General features: G+C 38.9%; 1 protein-coding gene across 1 annotated transcript; it reads left to right on the plus strand.

Annotated features, from left to right (window-relative positions):
• Positions 1 to 7,824: 7,824 nt before the first annotated feature.
• Positions 7,825 to 27,300, plus strand: LOC144633300 (proprotein convertase subtilisin/kexin type 5-like). The gene is made up of 18 exons (XM_078492202.1): positions 7,825 to 8,756; positions 8,919 to 9,023; positions 9,150 to 9,245; positions 10,742 to 10,844; positions 11,820 to 11,857; positions 12,059 to 12,135; positions 13,121 to 13,209; positions 13,974 to 14,146; positions 14,596 to 14,808; positions 15,271 to 15,371; positions 15,963 to 16,184; positions 18,464 to 18,759; positions 19,504 to 19,694; positions 20,388 to 21,024; positions 22,225 to 22,549; positions 23,020 to 23,237; positions 24,194 to 24,889; positions 26,070 to 27,300. The coding sequence occupies exons 1-18, from the start codon at positions 8,580 to 8,582 to the stop codon at positions 27,083 to 27,085; spliced, it is 4,773 nt and encodes a 1,590-aa protein (XP_078348328.1). The 5' UTR covers positions 7,825 to 8,579; the 3' UTR covers positions 27,086 to 27,300.
• Positions 27,301 to 27,541: the final 241 nt, after the last annotated feature.

A 27,541-nucleotide genomic window follows, 5' to 3' on the forward strand; every position in this document is an offset into this window, starting at 1 on the left:
CAACTTGACCTAGGGACGTTTTTCCCCGCTTGGTCCAAAAAACATGTCTATTTTGCTTCAAGTTTTTGTTTTTCAAGTTCCAGGGCTCCTCCCTTGGTTTCAGATTGTAATAGCCCATCCCTCGCTTATTCACTCACTTTTCGATACAAGTCTTTAGGAAAATCGTGTTCAACAAAACAGGGACCAAATGACGTCACGAATGGCGGGAAATTTTACGCGCATGTGATCCAGGTGAACTCTTTCGCACCGTCGGTTCTCAAAACAGAGACAAATTTTCATCCAGAGTGCAAATCTTCAAAGAGAAAATTGTTTAAATCGTTTAATTTGAACATATAAGCCCGTTCACCAAGCTTGAATTTAATTTAGATGAATTTCTGGGCGTATTGTGACGAGGAAATCCACGAAAGTATGTCGCGAATTGAACGACTTCAAGGCTTTCATACTTTCAGGACGGAATGAAGGTTAGTTTCAAAAACTTTTAAAACAACTAGTTTTAAGTTATTAGTTTTAAGTTTATTTATCCGTTTAGACTCGCATACAAAAAAGAAACAGCCAGAGAAACTCTCGACGACCCTCTAGAAAACTAATTGAGCAAGTTCAAATTCAATCCAAGTTTCAACGAAAATTGCTAAAATCTCTCGGTCTCGTTTGATGAGCCCCCCAATACTCTCCTTCGTTCTCATCGTCTTTTTTTAACAAAACTACTCCAAGGCATCAAATTTGCAGTAGTGAGTGTATAGTAAAAGCTCCGTCGTCAGCTTGTAATTCTACTGATCCTCTAGCAGTTGCTGTTTATACTTTAGGAGGTCGGCTAGGAGCGTTTTCCTTTTGTTTGTTCTATCACAGGCGGCCCAGAGTTGTATTCGATTTAGGTGATTATAAGACAATGTATGAGAATACTTTGAAAATTGCTCTAAATACTACTTGTATGAACGATTTGAATAAAAATGCCTTACCTTATGTTTATCTTGCGTTGTTTTGACATTTGTGCTTATGGGGTGGGTTTAAAGCCGTTTAGACGAGTTTTTCTTTCGGTCGCCTGCCTTTCGTTTCTCTTTTATAGAGGAAGCACTACGTCAGAAAGAAAAACTCATCTAAACGGCTTTAAACCCACCCCAGAAGCACACAAATGTCAAAATAATGCAAGATAAACATAAGGTAAGACATTTTTATTCAAATCGTTCATACAAGTACTATTTAGAGCAATTTTCAAAGTATTCTCATACATTGTCATATAATCACCTAAATCGAATACAACGTCTGGGCCGCCTGTGTTTCTATTGCTCGCATGAAGAGTAGCGAGCCATTCATGTGAGACCTTGCTAAGCTGTTACCCAACATTTGAACTTGTTTAAGTTTTCATAAGAGTCGACGAGAATTCTGACCACTGTCGTGCACTCTTCGTCCTCGTTTGGCCATGTTCGAATGACAGTCGATGCAAAGAGTTATGAAAAAACTTTCGTCTATACCCTGAACTGAACTGAACTGAAAACTTTATTTCAACACGGTAAAGTTCCATTCGCTCTGGAACTCTCAGTCTTTGCCCGGGCTAAGACTGACATGAAAATCATCAAAAAAAGTCCTGTTCAATCTATTTTGCAAACTAGTTCCTACCATTTTCCTTATAAGACATGCGAGAATATTGGCGAAAGACCAGTATTCTGTTACAGCTCATTTGCACTTTTGTACACTCATATTCTCGTCCAAAGTCACAGGAAAAATCCTTCTGCTAAACAAAACTATCCCATCAACGTTGCTCGCAATCTCGGTGAATGTACGTACTGCTGTAACGAAGGGCTCGCCAGCCCTTTCTTGACCTTTCTTGGCCATTTTTTTTTTAATTATTTTAATGGCGAAGGATTCACGTCGGGTCTTCGGCGTCCCCCCCGCGCGCCCTGATTTCTGACTCTTGGCTTCTTTGCTGCCGTGAATGGTCAGGGGCCGTAGCCAGACCTTGTAAATGTAATGTAAATGTATTTTTTCCGTGGGGGGTGGGGTTTTTTTGGGGGAGGAGGGGGGGAAAAAGGAGAGAAAAAAAAAAAGGGGCCCGGGGGGGGGGACCTGCCGTAGACGAGGCAAGATCTTGCTAGTGGGTTCTGGGGGTATGCCCTCCATAACATTTTGAAATCTAGAAGCTATGAATCTCTTTCAGAGACATTTTTCATTAGGTATTTCTTGAGCCAGAACTGGGGATTATTTTGCAACAAAAGATATATATAGTAAATAATTAAGATGGTAAATTTTAAGCTCGGTGATAAATAATGAAGATGAATTTTTCAACAATGGCACGAGCATGGGACAAAGAAAAATTCTGAGTCCCCGACGGGAATCGAGCCCATGGCCTCCCAGATACCGGTTGGGCGCTTTAGCCAACTGAGCTACGAGAGACTTGTCGTGAGCTGGGCTATTTACTAAGTTGATATGTGACACGCATCCTGCATACTGCTAGGATCAGCAATGTTATACATTAATACATCATGTTGCTGATCGATATCCTAGCAGTATGCAGAACACCTGTCACATATCAACCTAGTAAATGGCCCATCTCACCACGAGTCTCTCGTAGCTTAGTTGGCTAGAGCGCCCAACCGGTATCTGGGAGGCCATGGGTTCGATTCCCGTCGGGGACTCAGAATTTTTCTTTGTCCCATGCTCGTGTCATTGTTGAAAAATTCGTCTTCATTAAAAGATATAAAGTTTTTTCAATTTTGGGTACAAATATAGACGAGGCAAGTGCCTCGCCTTGCCTTTTCTGCTAGTTACGGCCCTGATGGTCCGAAGTGGAACATACCAAGAAACGCCCTGTTCTGCAGTCTCAATTGCCAGCAAGTGGGCACTTAAGATTCCATATGCCTTCTTCACGAGGATTGAAAGAAAAAAAACTGGGACTTGGAGCCCTGCTAGGCATTTTAAAAACTGTGGTAGTATTAGGTTAGATCAGTACGCATAATTAATGGAGGAGAACTAAAATGGGAGGTTTCTTTTAGATGAAACTAAACCACACGAGTAGCGGCGATTGTTTAATTACACTTAAACATTGTCAGCGGACAGGTGAGGAGAATAAACAAAATAATCAACGTGGGGATATTGTTTTGAATTTTCTCTAGCTTGACGTTAGAAAGGGAATTTGTTGTTGGGGGGTTTTTTTTATTTTTTTTTTTTTTTTTTTTTTTTGGGGGGGGGAGTTGAGGTTTTTTTTTTTCTTTTTTTTTCCCCTTTATCCAGGTCTTCAAGAGATCCGGCACCACTCATCGTTTTGTCGCTGTGATATTGCAGAACTGGAGCCTTCCCCTACTTTCAGAATTATAAAGCTACGAGGTATTATCGGGGGTATACGTTTATTAAACGTAGAAAAAATACAACAAAAATAAACAAGAACAGAATCGATTGGGTGTAATGGAAACTATCGTTTCCCTTAGTACGTGCGAAGATGGTGAAGCTTTTCCTGTATTTCACACTTGATCAGCATATAACTCACAAGTTATCTAACGTTTTAATCACTGCGGTCAGTAAATGGAATGATAACACGCCTTGAAAATCTACTAACTATGTATTGCGTGCATGAGATAAGCGGCCAGGATACGCCAAAACTATATTTTGTTGGGGCGGGTTTCAAAGGAACGCAACAAATTTTCAGTTACAAGACAGATGGATATTGTTTCAGAAGAAAATAAACAAATATATCAAAGACAAAACAGTTGAATGTGTTTTCAAAGTGAGTGTCAAGTGTAGGGGATAATAAACCGGAAACACGAAATGATAAATCAAAACCCTGGTGAAAAGTGGTAATTCCTGACATTTTTCACTTTTCCGACCACGCTTCTAGTTTTATTTTTCCCCTATTTGACATACTTTATTTAAACACGTTTAAAACCTTTGCTGGCTCCGTGAGCATTTTTCACACTACGTTTTCCAGTCTTAGGGGTCTAAATAGCTCAGTTGGTTAGAGCGCCCAACCGGTATCTGGGAGGCCATGGGTTCCATTCCCGTCGGGGACTCAGAATTTTTCTTTGTCCCATGCTCGTGTCATAGTTGAAAAATTCATCTTCATTATTTATCACCGAGCTTAAAATTTACCATCTTTATTATTTACTACAAATTTGATTATTTCGACATTGCTGATCCTAGCAGTATGCAGGACGCGTGTCACATATCAACCTAGTAAACATGAGCCCAGTTCATCACGAGTCTCTCGTAGCTTAGTTGGCTAGAGCGCCCAACCGGTATCTGGGAGGCCATGGGTTCGATTCCCGTCGGGGACTCAGAATTTTTCTTTGTCCCATGCTCGTGTCATGTTGAACATCTCATCTTTATTATTTATTACCGAGCTCGAAATTTACCATCTTTATTATTTACTACAGACTGTATGTCTGTATGTATATCTCACCGCAATCAGACTGGTCTGGTATAATATCCCATGCCAATGACAAACAGCAAACATGTGTTCCCACAGCCGGACATGTTACCCTCTCCATTGTCAGTTTTTTTGATGCGCTCATTGTAGAAAACCCCCACGAATATTCAAGGTAAAATCTGCCTTCAGTTGCTGTTATCGAAGATAAAACATCGTTTTAAAACTACAACGACTGTTTCGAAACTGGAAACAGGAGATCAAAACTGCCATTTATCGCCCAAAAAACAAATCCTCTTTTCTGATTATTTGCTTATCAGGGAAATTTGGGAGGAAGGTGGTACTATTTTCGGTGGTTCAGACCTATCTACTTAAAACACTAGAAGCTAGAATTTGTAGTGAAATATTCCTGCATTTTAATGTAAAAAAATTAAACTACCTTGCAAAGGAACAATATTAACGAGGACCATCGCTTTTAATTTCGTACAAATCGTATGAAAGCTGTCATAGTTGTTGTTGTTTTTCAAACGGTTTAATCTGTCTTATTTGGACCATCGACCATCGAGGTCACCATCTTGTGTGGCTACCTGACATTTCTTTTGTATGTTTGTGCAGTTTCAGACCATTTAGTTATTCAAGTCCTTTCTAAAGACTGGTTTTAACCAGCCCTGAGTTTCACTTCAGTATGGACTTAACAGTTTTCCGCGATATACTGGTATTTACAGGGGTGATTGAAGGAGGGAGGGGTGGGAGGGGTCATCATATTTGCACTGACCGCACGGCCGAAGGTTTGTCGACATTTCCTGACGTGTAGCGATGATTTATTATTTCAATCCAACCTGCCAAGATGTCACTTGAGTGGTACTTATCTATTATTCATGCAAAATTAATGAGGTGTCAAACGTAATAAAAATTTAATGACTTTTTAGTCTGCTGTTTGTAATGTGCTGTTTCTTTCGCCAACCGAATGTCAAAAGAAGGAGTAAAACATGTAGTTTAAGTTCAAAATATTCCCGCCGCCCTATTTGTCCTTTACCTTTTTAAATCTTACAAGCTAACTTATTTGCACTTTAATCTGTCGAAACCAGAAACTCGGCAATGCTCCTGTCAACGCAAAATAGATAAAAAAGGGTTTTTGTTTAGTGACGAAATTTACTCTTTTAGTGGGAGCGATGAGAGGCGGCTGTTTTTTCAGGCTAATACTCTTTAAGCTTTTTTTAGTTAAGATTGAAAAATTCAAGGACGCTAAGTATTGTCCAACAACATTTATAGTTCCTACTATAAAAGCCGGATGATTCCATTTAAACCGACCCTTCGGTTCAATCACCCACCCTCCAGAATTGTTCTTTTTAGATAATTGGTAGACTTCTTCTTTCAATTATCTGTCACAGCGGCAGAGGGGCTCTTTATGTGCTGCCGGTTTCTCTACAGAAGATTCGAGAAAGTAGAACACATCATCAGTGAAAAACAGCTTGAACAGCTTGAAGATCATCGACGCCAATTTATAGACGCGGCACTAAAAGCGACAAAACTGGTGTCCTGTGATTTTACTATCAAAATTGTTGCTAACGAGCGCTCTTTTAATGGCAGTCAATTCAAAAATGGTGAATCTACCTTTAATTGTTTATATTTGGCAAAATAAATACATGCCATTTGGTAAAGCTTTTCATTGGTTTGTCCTACTGCATTGTATTTTTTTAAAATGCTCACTGTTTAATACTATGGTAAATGCGAGACGGCGAGACTGATATATTTTCTGCGAGCCCGAGACCTTTTTATACTTGCAAAAGAAATCTAGACTCCGAGAAGGGGTCAAACAAAAATTCGAGGCGAACGAGACCCCTGAGATTTGTCTAAAATTTTGCGAGACACGCATTTTTTGAAAGACCATTCGGCACCCCTTGTTACTGTTGATAATGGTCAAAAGTGTGAAGCAGTAGACCAATTATGGTGACAACTATAGACACCGACCTATTAAATCGATAAGATCCGGACACTAAAAATACGAAACCTTATTTAAAATTCATGCTTTCTTGCTTCAGTCAAACAAAACATGATTTTTAATATACGGTCATTTTTACCGAATGGTAATGAGGTTATGTTATGGGCCGCATTTTCTCACTCGAACACTCACTCACTCGATTCTGATATCAAACCGCAATTAATTTAGCATTAAAACGAGAAACGTGCTGACAGAAAGGTCCTTTAAACGCATTCAGCACATGTCAATCAAATCTCAACCTCGTTCCAGGGTCTCTCTCTTTCAGGGAACTAAATTGAATTTCACAAAACAAATCGAAAGAGGATCACTTCCACTTATCCTCTGGTGATAAAAGAGAAAAGAATTCGCTCAACGAAGCCTCAGAGCATAGGCTATCAATTACCCATTCACGTAAAAAAACATTCAAAGACGCGTTTTAGTAAACACAACATTCATGCACGTTTTTTTTTTCGCGTCACATCATCTTCGTGTCACGTCATCCGTTCTTCATCTTTTTGAGTCGTGCAGAAACGCGCATCTTTCTCTCAAATTTTAATGGCTGCTTAAAATAACGCTATACGTGCTGGCAGAAAAGTAAACATATTCACAAAACAAATTTACTTAATGCTAAAAAGGATCAAAGGTTACACTTAAATATTTTTTGTGATAAAATAGAATTCGCGCTACGAAGCCTGAGAGCACGAACCATCAATGACGCAATTCCCATGGAAATTCACAGGGAAATAAAGTGAGATTGTGTTACATTATTGAACGCTTATTTGAAGAAAAAAACTATCAATGACCCATTCACGCAAGAAAACATTCGAAGGCAAATTAAGTGAGATTGTGACATTACTGATAGCACCAATGAACTACATATAGTTACGCTTAAAAACTGTTAAAATTATTACGCTCGCCTTGTGACGTGTTTTAGTCAACACAACATCCACGGCACGTTTTTGTTTCGCGTCACGTCACCTCTTGTCACGTCATCCGTTTTTCATCTTTTTGACTCGAGCAGATACACGAAGTGCTCGGGCGTATCTTTTCTCTCAATTTTTTTTTCGCTGCTCAAAAATAACGCTATACGTGCTGACAGAAAAGTAAACATATTCACAAAACAAATTTACTTAATGCTTTAAAGGATCAAAGGTAATACACTAACCGGTAAATATTTTGGTTGTGAAAACTGAATAGCGCTACGACCCCTGAAAGCACGAGCCATCAATGTCGCAACTCACGTGGAAAAATAAAGCAAAGTGAGATTGCTTAACTTTATTGGACACTTATTTAGAAAAAATGCGGAGGTCGGCACTTCATCCATCAAATTACCATGAGGTTGCTCGAAGAGCCTTTGATTCATTTTGTTAACTGGAATTAATAAATCTCAAAAAGTAAACCCTCGAATTCATAGGAAAACGCCAACAATAACTGTAATTAGTAAAACAGTCTCCTTGAGTTATGAAATATTAAAGTTTCCATTTTCACCGTATTGAAAGCTATTTTAATTCAATGAGGCAGCTGTGTAAGAAAATATCAAAAATGACATCGAACGATTTGTAAACACTGGTAAAAACCGCGACGCACTCCCCCACTCTCTCAGTCTGGACAAAAAAACGAAAATTAACCAGATTAGTGTAGGTAGTGACAGCAAAAAATATAAATCAACATGACTAATGATTTGAGATGCCAAGTTGCGGAATCCTCAAGCATTCAAGAGATTTCAGTTATCGTACTTCACAGATTTTAACCACTCAAATCCCCAGCTTTCAACGAAACTGAGTTTACTTTGCACGGCGCGATCGCTCTGAAACGAACGGCTGTGCAATTACAGCTTTTACGCCAATGCAAACAAAAATCCCACGCTGAAAAACTAATTATTCAGATCTTGGTGATTCTTTCAGAAATTTAATCGCGGCGCTTTCTTAAGGAAGGTGTCCCAGTCGAAACTATAAATCTTTTTCCTTGAACTATTTTGGAACCCCGTTTCAGCACGGAAGACGTCACGCGCGCGGTAAAGCTAAAAGGAAGTAGGAGTCTCTTCTGTGACGTCACAAAGACGGATATTTTGTTTCGGCATAAGTATTGACATTGGACATACATTTCCATGCAAAGATGATGATGTGAACTTGTTCTTTCGCGATCGGTCTAGGCACTCGGCGGTACCGATCCTTTCCTTTTGTATTTTAGTTAGCTCTTTTGTTTTTATTTTTTGTTATCGATATTGCCACAGAAAGCGGTTATAATATGCGCGCAAGTACCAGTTATTACATGTTCGTTATCTTGTTCGCCGCAACGGTGCTGAACTTGGCGACGTGTCGAACTCGGACTGTGTATTCCAATACATGGGTTGTGCAAGTCGATGGCGGCCAGAAGGAAGCAGAGAGGATAGCAACAGAAAAAGATCTTACACTTTTAGGCCAGGTAAAGAAAATCGTCTTTATAATTATCATCTCGTGATTACGATGTTATTTCATACGCAACGAGTCCCTCGATCGCAAGGGAATTCAACTTATCTCCACAGATGAGGCTTCGCGGTTTTGTTTGCTAACTAAGTCCGATGCACTGCCATGTCTTGCCTTATAGGTTGGAAGTTTGGAAGGATTTTATATGTTCAAACACAATTCACATCCTAAACGATCGAGACGAGATGCCGTGGACATTACGTGGGATTTGAGCGAACATCCTAAAGTAAGCAAACCCATCCTATTTAGCTATTTGTCATTTGCTAGTGTTGTTATCAGATACATGTATGTTTGAGGAAGTTGATTCTACTGCTGTCAATTCTTATAATTTAGCAATTCTTCCGTGTTTTAGGTAATTTGGGCCGATCAACAAATCGTGAAAAGAAGAGTACGCCGAGATTACAATCCTAACTGGAACGACCCGCAATATAGTAAACAGTGGTTTCTTGTAAGTATGAAAATGTTAGGATATCTAGGAAAATTTTAGCACTTTACCTGTGAACAAACGAAGGTTCATTTGTAGAGAAATGGTGTGTCAAATGTATTTTGTGGAGTGCTGAACCACACTATGTTAAACTCAAGTGATCAAAAAAATTGGTATAGATTAATAAAGCGATGCGAGACTGGAAAATAGCGGGGTTTTCCTAACAGCGCGTGCTATTTAAAATTTTGTGGCGGAAGACCATTTTCCTTAAATTTATAACGTCAATTTGAAAAGTCATAAAAATACTGCAGGTATATTAAAATGTTATTAATATTGCTTCACCCCTTTGTTGAACTGTATACTAAAATTTCAATTAACATAATAGAGAAGACGTCCTTTAATAGAGCGATTACCATGCTTGTCAGTCAAATCTGCTGGATTATAAAACGTCGTAAAGGGATGATAAAGGATGGTTTGATATATATTTGCACAAATTCATCTGACTGACCGGTATAACTGGCAAGTTAATTATAATAATAATAATATAGTAATAATAGTAACCATAATAATTAATAATAATAATATATAATAGTAATAATAACAATAATGATAATAATAATAGTAAATAAATAAATAAATAATTAAGTAAAAATAATTTGTTAACTTGTACATGTTGCACAATTCTGAATATAAAATTTTCAATTGCACATTAAAATATTAAAGTTTGAACAGATTGGATCTGACAATGCTAACCAATAGGTTGTCAGCATTTAGCGGCAAGATGCATTAGTCACAGACCAAAATGACAATGTGTACAAAAATTATTAATACTCCAAGTCCTCACAGATTCTGTCTTAACCTGAAAACTAATTTACCTTACAACATACATGTATAGGTAACAATTATTCCACTAGCGTATAGGAGATGGTAGATGGTCAACGAGGCGCAATATAGTGCCAACTTGGCTATAACTAACTCATATCCAACAAGCGCAAGTGAAATAAAATTTTGTTTTATTAAAAACACACAAAGAATTGCAATGTTTAAGCTCCCTGGCTGCTCTCCTTGATGTATATACCGTAGAATTCCGGTTATAAGCCCTGGCCTTATACAACTTTGTAAGGGGTTTTGGGTGGGCTTATAAGCGGAGGGGCTTATATCCGGGAGGGCTTATAAGCGGAATAAAAAAATGTTTCGAAACAAGCCACAGGAGTGTTGATGGAAATACGTTTTAAATTAAAAACGCATAATAAAGCAACATTTAGCCCTGTTCAGTACTATCACCTGGTAGAGGGGGTCTTATATCCGGGGGGGCTTATAATCGGATGTATTTTTTTGTTTCCAGGATGATGGGCCTATAACCGGGGGGGCTTATAAGCGGGGGGGGCTTATAACCGGAATTTTACGGTACACCTCCTTTTAGTTGTGGTCAGTGGTATACCATGGCCTGTTAACCAATTAAAACTCAGGAATTGCAATATAGTGGTGGAATTTAACCACATATAATGTTTTCTTTACAGCATAACACACTCAGCCCATTTAGAGGCTATGATCACAACGTCCTTCCAGTGTGGGGACAGGGTGTCACTGGCAAGAATGTTGTTGTCTCTATATTAGATGATGGTAAGTATTATTTCACTTCATGATATGTACATGTATGCAGACAGTTAACTTGAAGGTACTGAGTTCTTCAGGAAAGCTGAGGTCGACTGCTGTTATCAAGACTTTTATGATATTGTCAGGGATTTTATAGGTCTTGGAAAACCTGGAAAGTCCTTGGATTTTATTGTGGCACTTAAAAGTCCTGGAAAAAGACAACCGGTCCTGAAAAGATCTGGAAATATATTTAAAAATTTAACTTGAGAGAGTAAACCAGAATTCTCAGAATTTAACATTATATGAAACGTATGGCAGACAGTAAAGAGAAATAATATTGAGATCTTGGAATGAAATTTTGGAGTCCTGGAAAAGTCCTGGATAACTGTTTGTTAAAAAGAGTACAAACTTGTTGAACTTATTGAATTTGGTCTTACCGTATTTATTCGATTAAGCGCCCTGGGCACTTAAGAGTGGGCGCTTATTCGAGGTGGGGGCTTATTCGAGGCTGGGCGCTTATTAAATTTTCACCATTTTTAGCAAGAAGTATCTTTATTTTGCAAGAAAACAATGTATAATAACAAAAAGTGAAGATGTACCAAAGCTGAATTTTAACTGTTCATTGAAAGTTACTTTTAAATATTAAGAAAACTCGGTCTTCTGGGTAGTCCCTTAGTAGAACTTAGTCAATTTCTATCTTAATCAGTCAATAACAGTCAATACTCCTCTTGTGCCCTCTTTTAAGGGGAGTGGGGGTGGGCGCTTATTTGAGGCTGGGCGCTTATTAACTTTTCCTACCTACAGGGTGGGCGCTTATTCGAGGTGGGCGCTTATTCGAGGTTGGGCGCTAAATCGAATAAATACGTTATAGGGGAGCAGGGGCACCTGAAATGTATCATTGCATGTGCGTAACTAGTGCCAGTCGCAAACCGCCCATTTGAAAAGCCACTGAGCTTAATTTTGTGTATTATGTTAATTGACTTTTATTCATTGCTTTTGCAGGAATTGAATACACACACAAGGATTTAAAGGCTAATTATGTAAGTATATAATATAATTATGTAAACATTGTAAAAATGAGATATAACCCAAGATCTTAGATGGTCTATAGATTTCACTATTTTTGTTATAAAATTGCCTTCTTTACTTTGCTATTACTTTGCTTTACTTTGCTTTGCTTTTTATGTATCATTCTTGGGTTTTCCATTAATTTCATGACAATTTAATATTTTTCTTTTCAGGATCCAGCTGCTAGCTATGACTACAACAGTAACGATGCGGATCCTGCACCAAGAACAACATGGAATGATGAAAATAGGTTAGTCGTACTGACAGTGCTATTGATTAAATGATTGACATTAACAGGGCTATTGAAACCCACCAACATCAGTGATGGAACACCACAATCTGAACAATTAACTTTTCTACTCTTATGAGTCATGAATGTATAGTGCTCAGCTTACTTTTTTAGGCACACACTACCAGTATTATATATAGGGCACAAAGGATTGTTTTTCTTTCCATGTAAAAAACCAACTGGGATCTTGGCAGGATCTTGCAGGATCCCTTCACTTATTATCACGCGCCTCTTTGTCGCACCAGTTGGTCTAGACTGATAGAACTTTCCTTGTGGGAATCACATCCGCAGCTCACTGTCACGTATTAAATGTTTTTTGACATTTTATAAATCAAACTGGTTTGATTACTACTTTTATTAGTACTTTAAGTTTATTTCATCAATACACGCCATGACTTGTGTTCCGACCACATCATATTATTATTTGTGAGAATTTCAAAGCATTGATTTTTTTCCCCGTGAGGACTGAGAAGTGAGTTCTCGCCGGGAACACTACCAAGATTTATACACGCTGTGAAAAATTTGCCGGGAAATTTTTTCCTTGGCCGGTTCTTGGCGAGAATATGATTCCCAGCAAGATTCTTGCCGTGATCCGTGGCGGGAAATTCTACCCAGGCGGGATCCCGGCGGGATGTCTTTTATCTTACGGGATTCGGTCCCGGCAAGATTTTTGGCGGGATCCCGACATGCCGGGAATTTTTCCCGGTCAGGATCCCGGATCTTGACAGGATCCTGGTTTGTGGCAGGATCCCCACTGGGATCCTGCCGGGGTCCCGGTCTCTTTTTTACATGGGCAAGAGCATCGATTTGTTTTTACAGTTTCTATGCATTGTTAGCAGGCAGGTGATGGATCTTTATATAACAAGGAAAGGATCTCTTAATTTTCTTAGTCAATTCACTATATTGTTTTAATAGAGATTTTATTATTTTGTTTCTTACTCTGTAGGCATGGTACAAGATGTGCTGGTGAAGTAGCTGCAGTAGGCAACAACAGTGTCTGTGGGGTTGGGGTGGCACCAGGTTCTAAAGTAGGAGGTAAGCTGGTCATATAGGGCAATATTTTGTTGCAGAGACTTTTCCTCATCAGTAACCCGTATATGGTTATAAGTTTCACAGACGATTTATTCCTTCATCATTCAATGTATAAATTGAAACATTGCATGTGAAATAAGGTGAAATTGAATAAAGATAAAAAAAAACTTGACAATGTTACAAAATGCTTGTAATGTCTTAGGTATCAGATCTTTAGAATCCTTTGGAAATAACTGTATCACTGACTTGGGCCACCCGTGAAAATATTTAGATGTCCTTGCAGGCTATTGGAATTTTCAGAAAACCTAAGGATGATCTTTACAGAAATCACAGAGAACCTTCAGGGATTGGGATGGTTTTGGAAAAATGACTAGGAATTATCTACCAATCAAGCATTAACAGTAATTTTGTTAGACACTTGGTGGAACTGTAAGCAGTCATGAGAAACATAAATTCAAGGCTGCAAATAGTTTCTTTCACTTGAAAGGACATATTTGTCCTACTAAGACACCATCTTGGTCGGACAAAACAAAACTGTGGTCAGACAGGCTTTCATGCATTCATTGTTGCTGTAAAATGATTTATGATCAAAGAATTGTCCAGACATTATGTCCGACCACACTTGGGATTTCGTCGGACATGAGCAAATTTTGGTCAACCATTATGTCTGATGTCCGACTGTTATTTGCAGCCCTATTAATTGTCATAATTGGCATGACCTACATGTAATTTGGCAATGTGGTGTGACATCATTCTCTATGTTAAAGGTGTCCGCATGCTGGATGGTGATGTGACAGATGCAGTAGAGGCGTCATCTCTCAGTCTCAATCCTCAGCATATTGATCTGTATAGTTCGAGCTGGGGACCAGACGATGATGGCAGGACAGTTGATGGGCCAGCTAAATTGGCAAGAAAGGCCTTTGCTGATGGCTGTGAAAAAGTAAGCAAAAATAACAAATTATTAATGATTTTTGACTTAAAAGAATTCATATTACTTACTTCTGCTGGCAGTAGATGTTTCTAGGGGCAAAGCTTAGGTCAGAAAACAAATCACTTTTCCCCTTGGGGCTTTGCGGTTTAAATTTTTTGAATCGTTTTGTTTGAAATTTTTCATATTATTTGAATTTGTTTCCTTTGTTTAATAAAATGTGGGAAACACAGAAAATTAAAAATCAAACTGGTTAGAAAACTTTTAATCCACAACATGTACCAGTCCCAGTTATTTATCAGCAATTTCATGCAGTCCAAAAAAAAACCTTTACAAAATTTTTTTGAGGTTGTCGAAACTCCGTTTGAGTTCCGATAAAGTAAGGGGGTATTATTTTTGTTCAGTTTTCATTTATTAAAAAGAGGGAAAAACTAACTTATCAATATTGTTTTATTCCTTAGGGTCGTGGTGGATTAGGCTCTATCTTTGTATGGGCTTCTGGTAATGGTGGCAGAGGCCACGACAGCTGTGCATGCGATGGATACACAAACAGTGTTTACACCCTGTCAATCAGTTCAGCGACAGAACATGGAACATCTCCGTGGTATTCAGAATACTGTGCATCAACTCTGGCTACTACCTTTAGCAGTGGAAGTTATGACATGAGAAAAATTGTATGTATACTGTATTAAACATAATATTAAACATAATCTGTTTCATCACATTTCCAAACACCAAGAAGAGAGTTGAAAATATGATGCACAGTGGAGTTTATTTTCGATAAAACTTTCAAGGTGTTTCGAAATGTGATGAAACACTCTCTAAAGTGTTAAACAATCTTCCCAATCGAAACTAAAACTGAAGTATTAATGGAGAAATAGAATCATAACAATCATATCTATACTATTTAAGATCAGATTCCAAACCAACACTTGCAGTTATGGTTTGCTTTGTTTTAACTTGATTAATTATTAATGAGTTTGAGAAGTACATGTACTTGTATTGGTGGCTTGACTGCAATTTTTTTGTGTTAACAGGTATGCTCAAGCATGTTAATTATAGCTTAGTAATATCTGCTTTTTATTGAAACCACTCAGCTCATTGTTATAAAAACCTGTTTTCTTTGCTTGTTTAAGGTTACAACAGACCTTCATGGACGATGCACAGACTCACATACAGGTACATCTGCTTCAGCGCCCCTTGCAGCAGGAATATTAGCCCTTGCCTTGGAGGTTAAGTAAGTACAGGTTTACATTACACTGGGACATTAAATTTTAAACTGGGCCAGCATATCCCCCCCTCCTACCAGAAATGCTTTAACAAAGAGTCATCATCCATTTGTGGGACACACCTTTGAGGGTGGCAAAGGGTATTTTCATGACCCGTGATTGGCCCTTTTTATTTCCTGTGAAATGAGAAATGGCTATTTTTTTCCCCTTGTGAATCGTGATTTCCATAGTAGTCATGAACCATATGATTTTTCAAAACACTCTCTGTTATTATCTGTGAAGCGTGAAATGTCAATATTATATTTTTCGTGAATTATGAAAGAGCTTATAAGCTATAACATGATTTAAATATCATGATTTTACTTCAGTAACGATCGAGTTACATAATTATAAATAATAATGCACATGTTCATCATGTAATACCATTGGTCGTAACTGTTATTTCATAGTTACCGTACGCGTGCAACACATAAGACACTGATACTAACAGTTTTCATAACTCCTGCAGGCAGGCCATGTCTGTCATGATTGCTAATACTTTGTGTTTTAGGAATGTCTACTTTGGCTAACTACAGAACTGTTGTGGGTTTTTTTTGTAGTCGTAACTTGACATGGAGGGATATGCAGCATCTTGTTGTCCGTACATCTTCCAATGCCAAGCTACAATCAGATGACTTTGTTACCAATGCAGTTGGAAGAAAGGTCAGCCACAAGTTTGGTTATGGCTTGCTTGATGCATTAGCACTGGTTAACCTTGCAAGGAAGTGGAAAACTGTACCACCACAGCACATCTGTCGTGAAATACCAGAAGAACAACAGAGGTGATCTTACATTTTAAAATAAATTTCTCACTAGCTACAATGGGCGTCAAAAGTCCTTGAGACAGTTGGATGAAATTGATACTAATTTAAAATTCCCGTTTTTTTACCTTTAATCTGCTGCCGCTTCTGAACCATTCCCCCTCCCCCCTTTTCAATGTTGTACTCAAACGAGGCAAGTCTTGCAGATAGCAAATACAACATTGTTTCGGGGGGAGGGGGTTATATTGAAGGGGTGAGGGGTAAAATTTGTCCAAGGTACTCAAAAAGTGCCGACTGTCTCAACACTTTTGGCGCTCATTGTCTGAAGGTGAATTTTCGGTATATCTTGAAAATAAGAAACTACATAACATGGACACAAACATATATTATTCTTTAGAATCAGGTGATCACATTGGTACTGCGCTGCATTACGAAAGATTAATTAGCGCGTAAATATCGTGATTATTGTAATTTGGCGATGACGTCAAAAATCGGCTAGACCTGCGCATAAACAAGGCCAAATTGTTTTTAAGGCTAGAATTTGTGTTGAAACACGTGCGTATGTCTGCTTTGCAAAGAAATTAATAGGATTAGATGCCAAATAAATTATGCAACAACCTGAAATAACTCGGATTTCTTGTATCGCATTTTAAAGCTGCTTAGAGCAAAGGAAAAAATCGAGCGTGCGTGACGAGGAAAGCTATCGGACGCCACCAAAAACTGTGTTCCCGGGAAAAGCGGTCCAATCTTAGAAAATCCCAACGTTAAGGAATGGGATGGGTCAATTTACTGTCTAGAAACTAATGCGGTAAGCAGGCGCCAGCGCAAGAAACGTTTCGTTCAGAACAGGACAATGTTTTGGCGTAGCAAACGGTAAAAGTTCCTCGAAGCACGGCAAAAGGGACTATTTACAGACGGAATGTGAAAAAGATTCTACAAATTGCACGAAAGATCAAACTTGGATGCGATGACAGCTTGTGGACAGGACGCATTGCGCATCTCTTAGCTAAAGAAGAAGTATTTTTAACATGGTAAATCTAATTACATGACGATGCACTAAAGAAGAACATACAACTTTCATAACCTTTGGTCTGTTTTGAGGACGCATCTCCGATACCGTGAAGTCTCTAAATAAAGGCGTAATTTCCAGAATAATTGCAAGTATGAACAAGACAATGGATTAAATAATTGTAAACAATGGACAGTGTACAAATATCGAATATATATTACTTTCCACCGATTATGTTCGCGCATTTTAAAACCTACGATCACCTTGTGTGACGGTGTCACGCAACTGGTACGTAAAACGTCACATGCCCGTGACTCTGACGGCTTTTCACGTTATTATTGACGATATTATTCATTTAATCACGTAAAAATGCATGCAATTGAATGGAATCGCAACTATCCGTGATTGTTCAACAAACAGCTTGTCAATAACATGTGAAAAACGGCCTCTTGTCTCGTAATGAACGGGTAACCACGGGTAACCAAAATAGTTAAGAAACAAGATACTATTATTCCTTTTAATTTGTTTGGTTACCCGTGGTTACCCGTGGTAACCCGTTATGTTATATATCAGAAAAATGCGTCTTAGTCCACTAAACATTGTATTTCCATGGATTCTTAGTTTGCACTTATAATTATTGCAAAAAGCTAGATTTCCCTTTCAGACAATGGGCGTCAAAAGTCCTTGAGACAGTTGGATGAAATTGATACTAATTTAAAATTCCCGTTTTTTTACCTTTAATCTGCTGCCGCTTCTGAACCACTCCCCCTCCCCCCTTTTCAATGTTGTACTCAAACGAGGCAAGTCTTGCAGATAGCAAATACAACATTGTTTCGGGGGGAGGGGGTTATATTGAAGGGGTGAGGGGTAAAATTTGTCCAAGGTACTCAAAAAGTGCCGACTGTCTCAACACTTTTGGCGCTCATTGTAGTGCACAGCAGAATTTCCATTGAGCAACCTCTAGCATTATAACTCAGCTTACCACTCCAGACTTACCACAGACCTGCTATTGCTAGCTTAAGCCATATGAGCATTTGTGATTGTTTAATGCAAACCAAATTAAGATGTTGTTGGTTGGTGGCTGACTTATCATGGTACCCTGATCTTCCTAAACATTTCCGTGCCGAAAAACGTCAGCGTATTAGTTAACAAACTGTAGCCGTATCCTGAACAGGAATGGTAAATTAAAGAAGGGAGACTGTTGAATTCTGTAGCCTGCACAGTGGATTGAAGTCTACTTTTTTCACATTTTAGTTTGCTCCTTATTAAGCTGACTCTTTATTTTTTTCAGGCCTATCCCTGGGACAGGCACTTTGAAGGTGTCTATAACAGCAACAGGTTGTTCATCAGATAATAACCATCATGTGAGATACTTAGAGCATGTCCAGGTTGTCATAACACTGTCTTTTACCCGACGTGGTGACCTCAGCGTCAGGCTACTTTCTCCTAGTGGTACACCTGCCATTTTACTGCCCCAGCGTAGAGAAGACTACTCAAGCAGTGGCTTTACAGATTGGGAATTCATGTCAGTACATACCTGGGGTGAAGACCCAAAAGGAAAATGGACACTGGAGATTGAAAACCATGGTAAAGAAAGCTCACTAGAAGTTATGATTACAGATATTGTATTATATACTAGTTATGCAACGCTTTCGAGTGGTATACTATGGAATATCCTACGAGTCACTTGTATTTTCTCGTCTCGGTATACACACGAGCCTTTAGGCGAGTGTGTATACCACGAAAATACAAGTGACAAGTGGGATATTCCATAGTATACCACGAGAAAGTGTTGTGTAACTATTTTATACCATGCCATAGAAAATACACTTACTAAATTTCGTCGAGAATACAATCGCAGCGCACGATGGGAAGGTTGGGTTGAATACCGTCGAATATACAACGGCATTCCTGTATTCTGATTGGCTGTATTTTCTATGGCATGGTATAAATTGTATGACTGTAGCTAATGGTATCATGAAGATTTGGTGAGAAGTTGTGCTAATAAATAATCTGGGTCACGGTGTAGGAAGAGAAAAACTGACTCTTAAACTGCAAGGACCAGAGCAAGTTGTATAACTTTACCAAAAATGTAAAGGACAAATACTGTAAAAGCTCTGTTTAGGTTCCCCCCAACTCTCTTTTAAGACCCCCTCTGAAAGTTCAACTCTCCCCTTCTCTATTAACCCCCGCCCCCACCCCCAAGCCAATAACTTGAACAAGAAATTTAGTAGGTACCTTATTCTTAATAATAAGCTAATAATTAAGCTTTTGAGATTTGATTTGATTTGATTTACAAGGACCCGAAACTGATAGAATTTTTTATTCCAGGTGCTTCTCGCAACAGTGGAACTCTGAAGAATTGGTATCTGATTTCATATGGCACATCAGAACCAGCTCAACACAGTGATTCTACAAAGGAACCAGTTCCTGCCTGCAACCTGGAGTGCCAAAATGGATGCACTGGACCAAGAGCAGACCAATGCAAAGAGTGTAAACACTTCAGAAGTAGTACCAACAATGTAAGAATACAAGCGTCAGATATGTCCAGGATTGAACGCAAATAGATGCACTTTCCTCTGCAGGCTCCAAGTTCCTCTTATAAAATCCAAAACACCCAAATTTAAATTAATATAAATTAAAAAAAAAAAAAAAAAAAAAAGAATAAAGCGTTATACGTGTTTCACAGTTACTATTACACAGTGACTGCATATTTCTATTTTTGGTAATCCTACAACATGAGCTAATAGCTTTTTAATTGATCTTCCTATACATCCACAATTAGAAATAAACCAAGAGACCATAGCAATTTGAGCAATTTGCCGCATTACAAGAATGTTATAAGCTTTTAGTCAATAACTATTAACAACTTCTGAGTGGTTTGTCTTACTGATTTTTAGAGCATATGCAGTATATCCGTCTATGGATCTGTGGCCTATGCATATTTAATGGCTATTTTGATGAATTTGCATCTCCTTTGCCTTCTTGTATAATTTGCACTTTGGTTTTCAGGGATGTCGCTAAGGGCTGGCTGCTGGTAATTTAACCGGCTGAAATAGAACATAAATAAGGCTGAAATTTCACATGAAAACAAAGACTTAGGTAAATTTTAGAGCTGCTAAGGCCAGAAGAGCCAGCTGGGTTGTTAATGAGCCGGCTTAGTGTTTTCTTAGCTACATCCCTAGGTATTAATTGAAGTAAAATTTCATCCACAGGAGTGTGTAGCTGATTGCTCCAAGGCAGAGTACAGGGATCTCACTGCAAAGCTTTGCAAGCCTTGCAGTCCTACATGTGCCACTTGTCATGGCCCAAACGCAGCTGACTGTCTCTCTTGTCATCCTCCCCTTATTCTAAACAATGGAACCTGTGTGAACTTTTGTCCTGATGGCTTGTACAAACACGTGCAAGATTCTGTCGTGATGTGTGGAAAATGTGACAAGTCATGTCTAACATGTGCTGGTAATGCAACATCCTGCACCTCCTGCTCTTCAGAGTACAGGCATTTTAAGAGCAGTTGTGTAGCCAAATGTACCGAGGGACAGTATGTTGAATGTGATGGACAATGCAAGCCTTGTCATCCCTCGTGCCATAAATGTCATTCTGGAAGTGCAAGCTCCTGCACAGAATGTGTTACTAAAGATGAAAAGCAGGTTTTATTTCTGCATGGCGGTGAGTGTAAGGCTGCTTGTCCAAGTGGTTTCTTTGGAGACAAAGACAACAAAGAATGCAAACCTTGTGACTCAGCTTGCAGCAGTTGTGCTGGTCCTCTATCATCTGAATGCCTGTCCTGTAGTAAAGGACATTTTAGGCTTGGAGCACCAGTTGGCACATGTGTTGCACGTTGCCCTGAAGGTAAGTTGTAACTTGGTTTAGAAAAACTTATTTAGGAGACACATAGCCCATGCAACTGACAAATCTTGTTCCCAGTGCGTGAAGTGACTTCTAGTCTACAAGTGTACATTTGTAGTAGTTACCAGCTTAAATGGGTTGCAGCTGCTAGTCCATCACAGATTGCCCCGGAGCATGTTGAAAGGTTTGCCCCAACATTTTGCTGGGCCTTTACTTAATGCCCAGGTGGAGAGGGGTACTGCGAGAATATAAGGTGTTGGTCTTAGTCCCAATGCATTCTTCATTAACCATTAGGGTACCATTTCTCAAACTTATTGTGCAATTTGAGACGATAGTGACACCAATACAGTCAACTCTCTCTTAACGGACACCTCTATAAGACGGACACCTGGTGAAGGTCTTTGCCGTTTTTCAGTCATTTTACTGTAACAAAACTCTCTGTAAGACGGACACCTCTCTAAGACGGACAACGGACACATTGAAACCGCCAACGGACACGCACAAAAAGTTATTTTTTTAGTGAATAATACTTCGAAACTTGGTATCAACATATAGCATCGTAGGTCAGCGCCTGTAGAATACCAAACTTACCAAAAACAATCCGCTATAACGTATTTCTTCTCTGCTTAAGTATGTGGCACCAAAGAGGTAGTTTTCTATTTACAGTATTACCGTTTGTTATGAACAAACAAGTCGAATTTTTTTATATTATTTTTGTTCCACTTTATAGGTTTTGCTTAAGTAAGCGACTCAAAACAGACGTGTATTCGTTGTGCACAGCCGTTTAGCTTTATCTTCTCAAAATTTCTGGTGTCACGTTACCTCGACTCTCTATAAGGCGGACACCTCTCTAAGACGGACAGTTGGGGCCGGTCCCGACGGTGTCCGTCTTAGAGAGAGTTGACTGTATGCCATATTTTTTTGTAGCACTTAGATGTGGCACTTAGATGGTTTGGCCAATAAGCATGGAAGGAGTTGCCATTTAGTAGCATTTTGTAAAACTATTTTTAAGATCATCATGAAACTATTTCCCACTTACGAACCGTTAGTCATTGGGACTAATGGCAACCACAAAATAATAAAGAAGAGGTGGAAAGAAGGCTAAAAATGTGGGAGATTCAAGGAATCGTGTTGTGCTTTATAGTTTGAAGCAAATAATTAATATGCATGTAAGTTCTAAATGTGTCTAATTCCTTTTTTCAGGCCAGTATGGTGAATCGTCTAACGGAACATGTTCCCCTTGCCAATCATCGTGCAAACAGTGTGACTCTGTTGAGCCCACTAAATGCACCAGCTGTCTAGTGGGCAAATTCCTTCACATGCATCAATGCATTTCTGCTGATCAATGCCCAACAGGCACATATGCAAACACCACATCTGCGAAATGCGAAAATTGCCAACTTGGATGTACTTCATGCAGCCTTTCATCTGGCCTTAAGTGTCTTGCTTGTTCAGAAGGATTTGTCATGCACAAATCTCAGTGTCTGATGCGTTGTCCTGAGGGAACCTTCCCTAGGCACTCCAACAGGTAAGGCTTGGGATGTTTGGTTTAAGATATGGGTAGGGACAGGAATGTTCAATTTAATAGATAGTAGACCATGCAGTAGGCTGGCCTATGTGTAGTATTTATGACTAGCGTTAATATTTTATTTATCATACAACTAATTGCAATAACGTTGTCATGGAAAAAAGAAAAAAAAAGGTAAATAGGCATTTATAAATTAGCGTAGTTTCATAACTGGTAGCATTTACAGAAAACTCACGATTTTTCATCTACACACTGTAAGTCCAATTTTTTTAATGCTGTAACAAGATAAATTGATTTATTCGTAGTTTGAGGCATTTTGAAGGCATTTGTACAAATAAATTTCATGCGTGCGCTTAATTAATTCCTATTTGACTTTTTCCTTTTTTTCTATGACAACCTTATTGCAATTATGTGTATCTGCAGCCAGTAAAGCATTTTGACTCAACCATCTTGTTCTTCTTATTTCACAGTTGTGTCCCATGTAACCCTGCATGTCACACATGCTTTGGTGAGGGCATTGACCAATGCCTCTCATGCTCCCTTCCAAAGCTTCTTGCTGGCTCAACATGTGTTGCCAAATGTCCAGTTGGAATGTTTCACAGCCAGGTTACTCACACTTGTGAGTTTTGTCACACAAATTGTAAATCATGCAGCGGACCATCTGCAAGTGACTGCCAGTCTTGTAAAGGTATTTATTTTAAAACACAATGCAGTATTTATGGGTTAGAGATGTTTTAGTGTTTTGTTGACAAATACACGCACGCGCTGGCCCATTGTGATGCAACTGCACGCGGAGGACGAAGGTAAAGCAAAATCACGTGATCTATTTTAACCAATTGCGCGCGTGGATTTTGGACAGTGAACGAAGATTTAAATCACAACACAGACTATGAATCATATACACAGCTTGTGAAACACACAGTGTCAAAATATTTTATATCTGTACAAGCTGATAATTTTTGGAAAAGTGTAGAGCACTGTTAAAAACAACATGAACAAAAAGAAAAACACAAAAACAACAACAAACAAAATAAGCAAGCACAAGCAAAACAATATAATTAATAGGATCGGATTGGTTACCTTTGCCTAAAGAATTCAAGTCAATTCAACAGCCAAATGGAAATTAAATTAGAAACAATTACATTATCGAGAACAGTTAAATTAATAATTAGATAAAATATTGAGCTCTTTGTTGTATATTTGGAATCTGTCTTTCTGTTGATAAAAAATTGCCTTTAGAAAAGTAAGAGGTTTTTTTTTTAATTAAGCCATATTCAAGGGAAAAAATATATAAATGGAAATTAAATTAGAAACAATTAAATTATCGAGAACAGTCAATTAATAATTGGAAAAATACTCGTGATTTGGATCTGTCTCTCTGTTGATAAAAAATGCCTTTAGAAAAGTAAGAGTTTTTTTTTAATTAAGCCATATTCACGGGAAAAAATATATAATAATTTTGGTTTTTTCCAGAATATGTTTTGTGGAACGACTACTGTTAAATTTTGCAACCCTAGTCTTGGCTGATTCTAGCTTTTTCATTAATACTCAAAAAAAGTCTCTATGCAAACGTTTATTCCAAGCTGTTGCTGTTAAGTGTGCTATAGTGACACAGTGTAAACATAACCTGCATTTTCTTTCCAGCTGGCTGGTCGCTTAATGGCTCAGAATGTAAAGCATCTTGTCCAAGTGGGAAGTTTAATAATGGCAGTGAGGGTTGTCAGAGCTGCCATCCTGTGTGTCTTGTATGCAACGGTCCAACAGAAAAGGACTGCCTTAGCTGCAGTGAAATCAAGTTCCTTGATCTACAAACAAAACAGTGTTCCTATGAGTGTCCTGATGGTTATTTCGGTGACTTGGAAACGACACACTGCAAGCCTTGTTCTCCTGGGTGTAAGGCGTGCAAGAACAATGCCGAATGCTTGTCCTGTGGACCAGGTCTATTGCTCGTTGGCAACTGTTGTCAAACACAATGTCCAGCTGGCCAATACCGCAGCAAAGCCAACTCTTGCGAACCTTGTGATGGTATGTGCAAGGAATGCGTACTGTCCTCCAATAACTGTATCCAGTGCAAGGAACACGAAGTGTTGAGTGATGGAAAATGTGTCAGTATCTGCCCAGTTGGCACATTTTTGTTGCAAAATACAAAGAGTTGTGCACCTTGTCATTCGTCCTGCAAATCATGCACAGGACCCACTGCCGATGATTGTACCGGATGTGGCTCAGCATCTGTCATGGTGAACTCAAGATGCCTGGCATCGTGTCCTTCAGACTACTTCTTTGACAAGGAAGCCAACAGTTGTCAGCCATGTGACTACTACTGTTCAACGTGCAAAGGAGGTAAGATTTATCATGTCTCACTTCATGTGTAGAAGGTCAGCTTCGAGCCAAAGTGGCGCATACTGCCGGAGCTTATCCCGGTTTCCTTAGCATTAAGCAGCTAGAAGTATTTCTACTCCTCCCTGGATGGGATGCTAGTCCATCGCAGGGAACCCCCCAGCATTATTTCGCCGGTACCCATTTATACACCTGGGTGGAGAGAGGCACTATGAGAGTAAAGTGTCTTGCCCAAGAACACAACACAGTGACCCCGGCCAGGGCTCGAACCCGGAACGCTCGCTGCGGAGTCCGGCGCGCTAACCATTAGGCCACCGCGCCTCCCACAACGTACATTTAAGTCGATTTAAGATATGGAAGATACTGTAAAGGTGCTTCTTCCCTTGCCTTGCAAAATCTAGTTGCACATTTTTCATTCTTTGAGCAGAGCTCAATCAGAAACATGTACCTTATTGTTACCTATTTACGCGGGAATTAATTTTCGCGATTTTTTAAAAATCGCGAAATTAAAGACCCGCGAAAATTAATTTTAAAAGTTTTTTATATTAATTTTTTTTATGTTAATTACGCATTTGTGGCCAAATCGCGAAAATTAAGTCTCGCGAAATATGCCCATTCCATTTTCGCGAAATTAAGTTCCTGCGAAATAAGTAACAACAAGGTATAAAAAGTTAAATTCAACATAAATTAGTTAAGAAAAAATAATGTACACTAACACAGTTGTGAGGCTCTAGTTGCACATTTTGTATACCAAACATCTGTGGACTACGGAATATCATTCACCATTACAAGGTGTAAAAGGTTATTACCCTTCCAGGAAATATATCATTAGAATTCACTAACAATTTTGGAGCGGTTTCACTTGAATGTCGAAAGTAATTTGCGTTTGCTTTGGTTTTGCATTACTACACTTAGTGATTGGTTTAAAAATCTCGCGCCATTATCTCAGCCAATCAGAAGTAAAACCAAAACCAATCGTGACTCGCTCGCGCACTTTTTCCCGCGCTTCGTGCCTGCGACATGTATTTGCTTCGGGTTTTGATTGGTTTACTGGATTGTCTGTGTCCTTTGTGATTGGCTAGAGTAATTACGTTGGTTTTGGTTTTTATACGACACTCGATTGGAAACTGCTCTACCTCGAAAGGATTCATCCTTTAATCATTTTTCTTCTATTGTATTGTAGGAAATGGTCTCAGAAATTGCACTAAATGTGTATCACCGTTTGTGCTATTTAAACACTACTGTGCCAGAGGGTGTCCTCAATATGGTTGGGTGTTGGATAGCGAACGTCAAGAGTGTATAGAATGCCACTCTTCCTGTACAAGATGCATTGGGCCCACAGCTAATGACTGCACTGCTTGCAGCCAACCTGATGCTAGTCTTGTGGGATTTTCATGTAAGAAGGAATGTCCCCACGGAACGTTTCATAATCAGGTGACAGGCCTCTGTGAGAGCTGCCACCCAACGTGTGGAACATGCTCAGAAGCTGGTGCGGACAATTGTATGTCATGTGCAAAAGACTTGGTTCGAAGTGAAAGCACAGGCAGGTGTAGCTCAGTTTGCCCACGAGGACAATTTTCGACAGAAGGAAAATGTAGCAAGTGCCATCCAGATTGCCAAAGCTGCAATGGTCCAGATAACTCGAACTGCCTTAACTGCCCCGACGGCAAAGCATTCTACAATTTTACTTGTGTTGATGTCTGCCCTGACAGGACTTATGTCACTGAAAAAGACGGCATTCACCAGTGTCGGCCATGCCACCCAGTCTGTCATTCTTGTTATGGTCCCTCCATGGATAGCTGTCTCTTGTGTAAGAGTCCACTTTACCTTGAGAGCAGAATGTGCGTTGTGCAGTGTTCCCCTAATCATTCCGTCGATGAAAGCACAAGAACTTGCCATCCTTGCGGAAACGAGTGTAAAACAGCAAGAGATAAGAATCGTTCCATTCAGTACCCAAATGATAAAACATTGAAATTTGTATTAGAAGATCCTAAAAAGAGTGGTGTGTCGATAATTGCTATAGCAGCTGTGTCAGTGTCAATAGTCGTCTTTCTTGTTTTGTTTGGAGTTCTCCAGCTTCGATCCAAGAAGAGGATAGGATACTACGTGAAGGTCCGCAATGCAGATGCATCCAGCAAACCTGAGAGTGAAGATGATTGCAATCTTTCTCTTATAGACGGCGAAGAAGACAGAGCTTAACATTCTATCCATGCTACATAGAGTATATTTTAAGGCATCGCTATTCTTTTTTAAAAGGAACTATTTTAATTAATTTGTATGCCAACAATACTGCAACTGGCCAAAATATGTTAAGACTTCTATATTGAAAGTTATTTTTATTCTCAATAGACAATGCAAATGTTGCCAGTCGGCATATCCTATAGTCTAACATTAACTTATTTGAAAAAAAATAATTACATAATATGGAGTCAATTCCAAATAGACTTTGTTGTCCGGGGTTGTGAATAACTAGGATGTCAAAGATAACGAGAATACTTGTAGGCAGCTATTAGAATCTGAAAAATATTTTGTTTAGAATAAATTTGTACAAAAATCAAGAAAAATTTAGCGATTTCTTGAGCTCAAATAAGTTTGACAACTTTAACACCAGTTGCCTTGTAATGAAACTACTGAGTATCTCAGTGATCAACCCTC

This window comes from Oculina patagonica, chromosome 1 (genome assembly GCF_052425735.1).
Source record: "Oculina patagonica isolate OP01 chromosome 1, crgOcupat, whole genome shotgun sequence".
Lineage (NCBI taxonomy): Eukaryota > Metazoa > Cnidaria > Anthozoa > Scleractinia > Oculinidae > Oculina > Oculina patagonica.

Excerpts from the sequence above, each read along its gene's own strand:
- LOC144633300 (XM_078492202.1), top strand. The coding sequence starts at position 8,580 with ATGCGCGCAAGTACCAGTTATTACATGTTCGTTATCTTGTTCGCCGCA. Across the intron at positions 18,760-19,503 it reads ACTGGAGATTGAAAACCATG|GTGCTTCTCGCAACAGTGGA; the intron begins GTAAAGAAAGCT and ends TTTTTATTCCAG. Across the intron at positions 24,890-26,069 it reads CTGTTCAACGTGCAAAGGAG|GAAATGGTCTCAGAAATTGC; the intron begins GTAAGATTTATC and ends ATTGTATTGTAG.